The sequence below is a fragment of the Zosterops lateralis genome, assembly GCF_965231275.1.
Source record: "Zosterops lateralis genome assembly, chromosome: 6".
Classification (NCBI taxonomy): domain Eukaryota; kingdom Metazoa; phylum Chordata; class Aves; order Passeriformes; family Zosteropidae; genus Zosterops; species Zosterops lateralis.
The window spans coordinates 34,678,656-34,690,742 of record NC_139761.1 but is presented as its reverse complement, the minus strand read 5'-3'; the positions used below and the strand labels follow the sequence as shown (position 1 = coordinate 34,690,742).

At 39.0% G+C, this 12,087-nt stretch overlaps 1 protein-coding gene across 1 annotated transcript in view; it reads left to right on the top strand.

Moving 5' to 3' along the window:
• Nucleotides 1-2,149: 2,149 nt before the first annotated feature.
• The window catches only part of COX16 (cytochrome c oxidase assembly factor COX16), a 42,801-nt gene continuing 32,863 nt past the window's right edge, over nucleotides 2,150-12,087 (top strand). Inside the window, exon 1 of the mRNA XM_083862584.1 lies at nucleotides 2,150-2,273. Coding sequence (XP_083718710.1) covers nucleotides 2,214-2,273 — 60 coding nt within the window. The 5' untranslated portion in view covers nucleotides 2,150-2,213. The remainder of the gene's footprint in view (nucleotides 2,274-12,087) is intronic.

The window sequence follows — 12,087 nt, the reverse complement described above, 5'->3', positions numbered from 1 at the left end:
ACTTATCAACCAATAATGAAAAGAACAAAGTGACACTGTGGAAATAAAATATTTACTGATAATGGCTTTACCTCTGTAATTTAACAGCATTTTAGATTATTAAACATTAAGACATTTTAAAATCCTAATTTACTGTTCATCTCTGGCACAGCGTGTTTGTCTTGGGGATTTTTATGATCCTTCCAATTATTACAAAATTGTTGTTATTATATAATTATATAATACTTGTATTTAGTTACACATTTACTTTCTCTTGCTGATTTCTCTGTAACACCATATGGAAAATTTTAAAAACCAACAGCAGTTATCAGTGAAAACAAAAGAACACTGTGTGAATCTTAACAAGAGCACCCCACCACATGGAACAAACTCTTAACCCTTCTTTCAGCCAGGACTTTTGGTGTCCTTTTAAGAGCTGGGATGAGAGGGCACCAATTCTGCACCTGGGCATCAGCAGCTGTGGGTTATGTCTCTAGGAGTGACCTAAAAGTATTCAGGTGGGACAGTAAGACTAGAGGTGAGGTTAGTGTAACACTGGAATATTAGAAGTACAAACCAAACTGTTTCTAGGGAAGTCATAAGAGGAGAGAAGTAAGTAATAACCTCTTTTCTCAGCATGTCTTCATCTATAGTAGCAACTTCCTTAATTTAATGACATTAATCTTTCCTATTTCTTTTTGGTCAGTTGCCTTCCTCTTCAGAAGTCTGTAGTGATTTGAGGTGTATTTTTCTCAAACTCTTTAGAAGGGACAGTTGTGCTTTCGGGCACCCTGGCTGTGGCAGTTTCCCAGCACTGAGCCTGTGCTCAGTGTTTTTATTATACTGCCTCCTAAAGCTGCCCAAATAGCTAAGGAGTGCAAGAGCTTTCAAAGGAAACTTCATTTTTTATGAGCTGTTGGATAGGACAGAGTAGACAGATCTAAAATTAATCTGTTGCCCTTTGTCAGAGCTCTCTGACCATAAGGATAAAGGCAGTAATTACCACAATGGGCTATTTGGGGGATGTTGGAGAGAAATTTTTTTGTGCTGACTTTTTTAGCTTGAAGATTAGGATTTATATAACAACTTTGCCTGGTAGTCTGAAAAAGACCTTCTGAAATGTGTTCCTCTTAGCCTTACACCTGCCAGCTTTCTTCACTCTTCTTTCCCTTGCCTCCTAGTAGTGATGGTAAATGCATCCAGAGAAATACGGTTGCTATAAAGCTGAGAGCTTGCATCTCTGGAATTCAGACCCATGTTGCCTTTGTGTTACTGAGGTACCCAAGAAAGTAATTTCCTGCTATGCTATTTTTTTTATTCTTCAATTCTGTTTCTTTTGCTCTAGACCAGTAGGCCTTTCAGAACAAGTCAGTGGACACTGGATTGCAATAATATTAGTTTATCTTACTATATGTATTTGATTTTATTCTCATTTTAGTTTGTATATATGTATTAAGATTGTGAGAAAACTTTATTATGTACCTCTACCACTTCCTTGATTAACGGAGAAGACCGAAGGAGTGGATCATCAATGTTCCATTTTCAAATGTTGTTAAATTACCCTTTGAGCTGAGGCAGCAGGTGCCTTGTTCCACCTTGTCCTTGTCCTGCACACCACCAGCAATGACTGGGGATGTGAAGGGGCTGTGTAGTGACCCAGAGGTTTGTAAAAGGGGACCAAACATTCTCCTGTCTCCACTCTGCCACAGGCTACCAGGACAGGGCAGAACCCCTGGCTACAGTAATATATATACAGTATAATACATTATTGTATATACAATAATGTGGCTGCAGCTGAGATGTGCTGGGGTGGACAGCACAGCACAGTTAATCCCTGGCAGGCATGAAAAACCATCGGCTCTAAATATCAGAGCAAGGCAGTTCACTAGCGCTGCTGTAGCCAATTTTGTTTTGAAAAGGTTTTTGTTGGGGTTTTTTTTTGGTTCATTTTGATTGGGACAAAGGATAGCACTGCAGAAAAACAGACGATCACGGCCGGCAATCTCCTTTCCTTAGGAAAGCAGGGTACAGAATGAAAGGCCACAGTCCGTGACTAGGCCTGCTCAGCCGTGTCCATCAGAGGGAAAGCTGAGGGGGGTGTGAATGTGGGGCGATGTGCGGGGAAGGGGCGGAACCCGCGTGCCCGGGCACGGCGCCCGGCGGAGCGGCCGCTGGGGCGGACGGGCCGCGTCCCGCCGGAAGCGCCGGGGCCGGGCCGGAGGCGGGAGCGGGGAATGGAGAAACTGCGGAGGCTGCGGAGGAGCCGCACGGTGACCTTCGGGGTGCCCCTGCTGGTGAGCGGCGGGGGAGTTCGGCGGGCGGAGAAGGGGCGGAGGCGCTGGGCTGTCCCCGCCTGGGCTGGGGCTGTGCGGGCCGGAGGGAGCCCTGTGCCCGCACCGCACGGCCGCCTCCGGAGCCCAGATTATATATAATATGTGCTCCTGAAGACATTCCTAACTGGCAGCTGAGGAAAATGAAATTTGCTGGTTTTTTTTTTTTTTTGTTTTGTTTTGTTTTGTTTTTTGTTTTTTGTTTTGTTTTTTTTTTTTTCCTGTGAAACACCAGTTGTGTTTCTTGTCTCAATTTCAAATTCTTTGGCTTTTCATTGGATTTCAAAGTGCAGTGGCGCTGTTGGTGTGATAATCTGTACATCTAAATAATTTGGTTGAAGTGAGCTGATGGACTATAGCTGTGCTCAAAGTGGTGAGTGAGGCGTAACTTTTTAGAGTAGTTGAGCTTAAGAAAGATAAATAATGCCAAAGGATTAAAACAAAATTATGAGACGCTCTTCACACATCATCTCTGCAGATGGTGCACATTGGGTTGCTCTTCTCTGCCCTAAGTACCTGCGTTCATTAGGAGGAAGTGAAAAAACTCAGATGCATTTTATGGATAAAAACTCGGGAAGGAAGACAAAGGCAGCACCAAGGCCAGTGTGGTTTCTGTTTGTGCAATTCATGTCTCCTTATCCATCTATGCAGTTGGTTTGCAAAAAGTAAACAAATTTCAAGGTGGATAAAGAATAAGGTGAAGGATAATTCCAACCCTTTAATAAAGCTACCAGAGAAATCGGTGTCGTCTTCTTCAAATATTCAGCAGCATGCCCTGGAAAAATGGAGTGGACCAAAGAAGGACATTGACACTTGTTAGAATTAAAGAGTTTAAGGCCATCCTTTAAAAGGGATATTACAATCGTTCTAGAGTAAGGACTTTCAGGGAAGTTATTCATGATGTATATTTTCTCAAAATATTGATGAAGGCATTTGTAAGAAACGGAAACAGTTGAACCAACAGAACAGTGTGGTAATGCCACAACTACATGAAATTATTTGCATCAGCAGCTCCACTCCCTGCTGTTACACACAAACTCTGCCTACAACACTCTCTTGAAGTGATCAAGCACAGTGTTACAGCTCCTTAGGTATCCTGTTTGCATACATGTGTACCTGAGAGGCTGTCCAGAACTGTGCTGCTTTCATGCTTAGACCAAATTTATTTTGGTTTTGGATTTTTCATGTATGAGTGCTTTGGCAATATTCTTCAGTTTAATAACACCTTGCTGAGATGTTAAAGGTTGGATATAGTTTTAGCTTATGGTGTTTTTGTTTATGTAATTATTTAAGACTTTGCTATTTTTCTTCCAGAATCAAGGAAGATCAGGCAGTTCAGTATTCTCCAGCTCAATTCTAATTCCATGGAAGGCCAGGGGAAAATACTATGTGATTAAATAATAGATACTTAGAGGTGGTGACCTAGTGGAGGAAAAAAAAAATCACCACTGCTTTTTAATAAGTGTATCAGATTAGCTGGTGTAGTAGGTGAGGAGATTCAACTCATACACAAGATTCTGATTTCGATAAAACTTCCTACATTATCTTCTTGTGAGAATTGCATTGCAGGGAAATAGGGCAAAGATATGTTTCTTATCTTTTTAGTTCTCAAAAGGATTAAAAAGGATTTATTTACTATAAAATGTAATGCTTGCCAAATTAAAAGGTATCTTTGGAGGTAAGGTAGGTCCTGTAGAAATAATGTGGGCTGTAATATTGTGAAAAACCAGAAATGTCATTACAAGATGGAGGAACTTGTCAAAAGTGGAGTAAAACTTGAAACAGGATTCTTCCTGTGCATCCAGTCCTCAGCTGGAGTAACTTTTTAGCTCTGTGGTGCCATTCTGGAGAAGATGAAGATCTACTGTAAAGTCTAGAGGAAAGCAACATAAAAGGTAAAGCTGACATTCCACCTTTAAGGAATGCGTGAAGGAATTGACTTAGATTATTTTAGAAAAGTTTGCAAAGTTCTGTACGTTGTACATTGAGAGTGGGGATTGCCTTTCGTCACTTGGGAAGGTACCCCCAAAATAAACAATGGTGTGTTAGGAAAATGCTGCTCTTTTTTAGGAAAGAGCGCTCTGATACCCAGCTAGAGTTTTTGAGATGAGTTTAAACAACCATCTGGCAGCAGTGGCATAGAATGTCTCAGTTTTGCTTCAGTGCTGGAGCTGGGACTTCAGCACCCCAGGATGGGCCTGGAGTTTTCCTTTTGGCCATCCCCAGTGTTTTTGCAAGATTTTCCATAGGTCATAGCAGGAATTTTTAAGACTGGCTTCTTTGACTTTGTATTGCCTAATTTCATTCTGTTCCTGTTGCAACAGAGCTCTTTCCTCCAGACACAATATTATATAGAGAAATACTCTATTTCTTTCCAGGGTTTTATGTCTCCCTGCCTTAAAATTATTCTCCCTTGTGAATACTTTGGAATGTTTCTGACTTGCTGCCCAGAGGCTTCCCAGGAAATAAGAAAAAGGAAAACTCATACAATTGTCATTTGTCCAGCTGTCTATGGAGCTCTGAAGGCATCTCTGAAGCTGAACAGAATTGTGCTAAAAGATCAATTACAGCAAAAATGACAGTGAATCTAGGCAAAGAATCAGAAGGTGCATGCCTTTGCAAGTATTTAAATTCTGTTGAATTTGTTGATAATACCGAAACCAAACATTTCTGTTATATTATTATGTTCTGTGCATAATTTTGTTTTCTCTAGACTGATGCAGGACTGTTCTTCAGTACTGCTCAACTTTTCATCAGTACTATATTTGCTTTTTTGGTAGAAAAAAAATAATCAAATGGCTTTCATATCTTGCCTTTTCATACTGCATATTTGAATGAAAAATCCTTGTGCCAAAATTGCTAAGACTCCAAGGTTAAAGACATCCTAAATCAAAGAAAGATGGGTGTCTCATTGCACTCCCTCCCCAAATATATCTTTAAAATATTTCTTACTTTTTAGTGTAAATTATCCTGATAGTTTTTTATTTGTTCATTTGGCCTTGGGGCTGCTAGAATATTTCAGTGGAGAAGGATTTTTCTTGGTTGATCTTTAAATCTCATACTGACAACAGCCTTCAGAGCAAGATGTGTAAATCAGAGTTTTCACTCATACTTTCTCAGTAGCTGAAAGTGTTTCTTCCTGAGCACTAATGAAATTGTAGGGGGTAGAACTTAAACCTGCAGGAGACCTTGATTTGTGATTTTTTCCTGTAACTTTGTGAACTTTGCCCATACAGTATCTCTGTGTGGCATAAAACAGTAAGCATGCAGGAGAGAGTGATGTAACCTGGTATGGAATGTCTCAACAGCTTGAATGTGATCAAATGAGTAGTCCCAAAGCATTTCTGAAGATGGTAACATCTGTGTAGATATTGGGATTAACTCCAGCAGCCTTACAGGTGTATCTAAAATTTTCTGTTGCAGTAGAGGGCTCTGCCACCTCTGTGGTAACTTAAACATCTTTGTCACCTATACTGACATCTCTGTTTGCTATTTTGATTATCAGAATTCTTTCCTTATCACACGAAACTTAATTTACAAGTCTTCAGCATTTGTGGCTCTGTTATAAAAGGAGAGCTTCAGTTTATGCTGCTTTATATTCCACAACCAGCTTTACCTGACCAAAAGGGATGTGTCCATCAATTTCATATTGCTGCAGTGGTGCTTCTGTGAGATCCTGGGAGGGCAAAGGTCCTTGGTCTTGCAGTTGGTGCATCCAGCCTCAGACCTTCCTTATGGGACACTGAACATGTATGGTCACCTCTCTTGTACACTTGGAATATTTGAAATCTGCTGGAAGTTATTTTTTCCAACAGGTTTAAATGATGGCTCTATGTCATTAAGGAAACGAATTTGGATTTCAAAATTGCAAAGTAGTAACAAATGTAAAACACATGTTTAAAATCCCCCTCTTGTTTCATATGCTCACAGAGCTTCCCAAGACTTACCTTTGTGGTTGTGTCTTCATCTGAGTCTAGGCAAGGATTTTTTTAAACTCTCTAAGCTGCAAAATGAATGTATAGATGCAGTTGCAGTTCTGTCAGTATGTTACAAGGAAAATAATATGTTCTGGGTATCTGAAGTGACATTCTTAGCAGAAAGAAAATATAGTCTATGGTTCATTTGATGATTTTTATTGCACACTTAAAATAAGTATATCGCACTGTGTGTATAATAATGCAGATTTTCAGATTCACACTATGTTGCAACATTCTCCATACCTATTGGTGTAGATTTTGACTTCTTTTCATTTTCCTGGGATTTTGTGGAGTTTTCTCCCTCATCCTGTTACAACTGCATTTACAAGTACTTTGTTTTTCCTTCTGCATCTTGTCTTTGGTGTTTTACATGGTGTGCCTAGTCTTGCCAAGGGAGAAGGTGCAGGTAGCTTGGAGCAGTGAAAGATTTCACTATGAATAAATATGTTTCTGAAATTCATTTCCACTAGTGATGATTAGCACAGACTGTACTACAATGCCATCTACGCTGCTGCCCTGAACAGTGCAAGTTTACTTTGATAAATGCTTTGTCAAGGGATGCCAAGAGTGCATGTCATGTACAGGGCTAGAAAAAAGGTCAGATTAGAACAAATCCCTAACAATGCTGCAGCAATGTGGACAGTGCTTCTAGGCACCATTAGAGAAGGTCAGTGGCATCTCAGGCTCTCATTAATGAGCCAGTTGTTTTGACAAACAAAACCAAAACAACTTTTTCAGACAACAGGATATGAAATTACATGTTCATGGATTAGTTTTGTTCATTGGTGTGAAGTCAGGGTCATCTGGGAGCAAGGACTGATGCCCAGAAATGTTTTGCAGATATATGAAATGATGTTTTGTTGTGCTGTGAGTTACTTAAAGTGAAAATTTACAGAGTTAATGGGTTAAATTTTCATAGATTTCTTTAAATTCAACATTTCTAGTTCATTTCATAAAAAACCTGCTCAATTTGGAGTCCTGGGGTATGCTAAATATAAGGCATAGTTTTCCCCACAGATTCTGGAGGATCTGCCTGTTAAAAGGATGATATGAACACTGGAAATATGGACAATTTTTCTTGGGAGTAATCACAGTTCTGAGATCTTATTGTTCTTATCAGCGTTTAGGAGTAAAAACTGTTAATACATTATCTTCTGTTTAAAGAAGGATTACTGCAATCAGCATTTTTCATTTTTAGATAGGTCAGTGTTATTGCTAACATCTTTATTGCCTTGAACAATTCATAATACTGGATTGCAGGACTTTTATTAATATATATTACTTTATGTAACTTTACAATAAATTTGACATATGCAGAACAATTGATTTAAATGGTAATACGTTTTTGAGAGATCAATAGAAGTTAACATTCATCCATGAGAAGATAATTCTGACTTCTAGTATTTGAAGATAAATTGTGATTGCCTGTAGAAGTCACAAGTATTACATTTACAGCCTAGAGGAGGAATAAATACAAAACTGTTTTTAGAATTTAAAAGGTGTTGCTCCCAATCAGTGAATAAGAGAGTGTTGTTTTTATGCTTCAGACTCGTATTATAGATGTTGGGTCTCTAGGCCTATGGTGAGATATGTCTTTGACTTCTGCTGTGCTTCTGCTTTGCATCTCCTGTTCATGTGTGTGTTTGAATCCACAGTGTGGAGCTGTTCCAGACAAAACCAGCCCTGGAGCTGTTAGAGCTCCTGTGGAAGCCAGAGTGTTCAGGCTGAGGGGAGCCCAGTTGGTGCAGTCTGAATTAGCTGACTCCCATCTTTCAGTTGACTGTTAGGTCTTAAAACTTTTGAGTTTTGCTTTTGAATCAACACCTTAAATTTTTCATTTTCAATCTTTGAGAACAGTTTTCCAGATATATGTGACAAGCAAATAGGCACTCTTTGGTACGTCAGATTTTCCCTCTGTTTCATTTCAAAACATAAAGGGTGCATTTGCATCATTTAATGCTGTCAGAATGGACTAATCTGGTACTCAGAGGGAGGTCTGAGGTTCTCTGTTGAGCCTCAGAACAGAAAGAAAAGTCCAGACTTGACTGTTTTCACTGTGTGTTTAGTCCTGCCCGAGGTCTCCCACTTCTTTAAGGGGTTGTGGTGGTAAAAGTGTAAGATTCATGTTTATTCTACAGAACGTTTAAACTTAATTCCTTGTCCAGGATTAGCAGTAGGGAAATAACACTTCTTGTGGTTTCTTTTTATGTTCTTTCATGCAGGTTTCAGTTTATTGCAGTTTTGAGCAGGGCCTAACACATCACAAGAACACCAGCTTTTCACAAGATGTAAACACTTTCTCATTGTAGTTCACCTGTTTACCTTGGCTGGATTTGAACCTGTGAGTTGTGGAAATGATAATTTTAATAAGGAATTGAAATTTTGTTTTTTAGAAGCTCATGGAGAAAATGAAGATGGTGTTCAGAAACTGCAGCATGACCACCAGGGCAGACTTGGATTTCAAACAGCTGCAGCTGCAGAATGAAATTCCTTTGCTGCGTGACCAGCCGAAGCAAAGTGTGTAATCTAAAATGACAATGCTGTGGCTGAAAATGCCCTTTTTTGCTCATGCTCGCATTGAGGAACATATGGGTTTTTATCTCTTCTGCATTATTCTTAGGTTGATTTCTATTACATGTGTTTTCTTTGGTTTAAAACCTATTATGAATTGGACATTTAAACAAACAAAAGTTTTGTTTTCTCTTAAGACATTGAATAGTAAGATAGCAAGGTTATGGACAGGGTGGTTTTTTGTTTTTTGTTTTTTTTTTGTTCTCTGGCCTTTAGCCATTCATATTTGCAATCTTTAAAATCATTGCTTTGAACATTCTCTTACTGAGCCAATTAACCTGATACCTTGGGCCAAGTTTAATATTCTGCACATGTTCTACGTGCTGTGCAAACTACACTCTGCTTTATCAGTCAGTAACAATTGTGTCCAGTTTATACCAGCTGCTGTTCCTGAATGCCAGCATGGTGTCCATGTGGTCATCTACTGCTACATTTCATCCATTTTTGACTGTAATGCAAATGTGAGATTCTAGCATATGCATTAAGTCAGAGCATTTGCTTACTTGATGTGCCTTTGAATGAAAAAACTCCATATGGATGCATGAGGGTTTGGTTTCTGTTTTCCCTCAAAGGAGACCTCTGGTGTGAACTAAAAGTTATTTACTTTTTTTTTTTTTTTTTTTTTTTTTTTTTTTTTTTTTTTTTTTTGACCAGAAGTGAAGGTAGACCCTTCTTTGCTTCCGTTGAGGGTGAGGAGAGGATTTATTAAATTTCTGAGGAGACTTTGCACTGTTTTTCTCTCTTCTCTGCAGTTTCAGCGTTAGAGCCAAGTGTAGGAATGGCTGTGGGGAATAAACTTCTGAGAGTCAGAGCTGGCAGTGGGGGGCGCTTCAGGTTAAGATGACTTGCCTGGTCTTTTCTGGGACTGGCAATTTGCCCTGCTACTTTATTTAGGGAAAAGAAAAGAGACTTCGGTCTTCTGGACTGCCAAATAGCCATCTTTCACCAGTCTTGCACTGCATATCTGACAGTTCTTTTAAAAGGAACCCCCAAAACTCTCTTTGCTGTGATCACTGCAAACTGAACTAAAATAATTCACTACTGCTTTAGTTTTGAAGCTCCTGATGAATAGCTGGAGAGTTCTGTAGCAGCAGTCTTGAAGAAGAGGTTAGAAAATTACCATGTTCCTTCTTTGTATACCTATCATAACATTTTCTACCACCACATGATCTGCGTTGCCAGCACTAAACATTGTGATTTGGTTAATTTAGGGATTTATGACTTTGTAATAATCTCTTTCACAACTGGTACTGTAGTAGGAATGGCTTTCTCTAACAACAGGGATATGTATAACATGGCAAATTGCTGGTGCTGCTAGAGAAGCATTTTCGTATTTTATTGTTAACCCAATGAAGTGAAGTTGGGTGCTTTAGATTATGCAGGAAGCTAAAAAAGGGATCTGTTGTAAGTCCTAAGTTCTGCTGTTATGAGCCCTCAGTGACCACCCACTGTGGCTGGTGACAAATACAAGTATTTCCCATCCTAAGATGCAGTTCAAGGGATCAGTCTGATGCCATCTATAACTGATTGCATAACATACTTCACAATGGAGACGTGAACAAATAGAATTTTTAAAAGAATGTTATTAAAGAGAATTTTATGTCATTTTTTTACATAAAATGTTTATTGAGGTTGCTGAGTGTATGTGACAGATGGTGCTCTTATGTCACATCCTATCTTTCATTTTGTTTTGGAACATGCAAGTCTTCCATGCATGCATAATTGCATTACAACATTGTAGGGGTTTTTTTGTGTACTCACTGAAACATAAAGGAATAATCCAACATGGGATCTTTAATGGGGGTTGTGCTAGCAGTGCTGTTGAACTGTTTGCTTTGGTGTTAAGTGCTGGCTGACTAGTATGGTTAATGATCTTTTCCTCCCTAAGTTAAATTTCCAGCGTTAAGGAAAAAATGAGAAGTTACTATCATTTCATCGATCTGCTGAGAGCATTCAGGTAATAGGATAGGTGATGCTCACTACATAGTAGGTTTTTTTTTTCTCTGCAATGTGAAGCAAATAAAAAGAATAGTTCCCTCACAAAGAATGCAGGTGTATATAAACTTTCCAGCTGGAGTATCCTTCAGATGCCAGTGCCTTAATATTTTATCATGTACATTAAGTATCTGTATGATTCTAAAATTGTAATTTAAAAAAATTAGTTTTTATTTTATGTGACATTACTTCTCCCTCTTCAGTTAACAGGAGAGCGAACTTGATTCTGACTTCATTAGAATGTTGCCAACCTAACTTATATTTATAGGGCATCCTGAATAGCTTCTACTGTCTTTTTGTGCCTGGACTAGTGGATAGAACATACTGGACTTCACTGTTGCTTTTGGGTTACATTGGGCAAATTTGTCCATTGTAGTGATTTTTTAACTGAAGAGTGTTTTGCAAATGTAGAGATTATCTCTGTTTTCCAGCTTGGGGAACTAGAAAAGTGCGTGAGACATACAGAATATGCAAAGCCAGTAAGCCAGTAATGGTGCTGGAAATTTTGAATCTTATCTTGCTTCTGATTATTTTGACTGGTGATTCTTGCTGGTTCACTTGGTCTGTAAATACAGCTCACTGAAATTAAGGTAGCGAGAGCATCTTCCCTCACAATGCAACAGAAGAGTTAAAGCCAAGACTAGTATTTCTACTCCATGCATTGTCAGTCACTGAGTCCTTTGCTACCTTTAATGGTATTACAGTGGCATAAATTCATTTATACTTTCTTTTATTGGCTTTTGAAGACAGTTTTTAAGAAGGTAATTGACTGAATTACCTGTCCACTGCTGCTCTGGCGTGTGTAGATGAGTGTGATTCATGCTCAGGGCTGTCAGCTGACTGTATTGACATGCTCTTGGTTGATTAAAAAGTGCTGAATATGACTGATTCTGGTCTGGTTTTGCACTGAAGTCAGACATCATCTTTGGTTCTTTAGAACATTGGTCAAGGGGTCTTGTAAACATTATTTATATTTGTGTGCATCCTGTACTTTGCAAAACTATTTAATCTTGGTCTAACCTTCCAGCATTACTCTGTGTAATATTTCAACAGCATTTGTACTTTCTTACGGCATGAATGTGCTCTGTCTCTGATGGAGCTTAAGTGATGTTTCATGGCAAGATAAATCAGCCATTGCAGTATTGGGAATGTAAAGGCAACTGTACTGGTAGTGCCTGATAAGTTAAAAGTGCCAACTTGCCGGGCCTATTATGCTGCTTCTGCTGTAGGAAGAG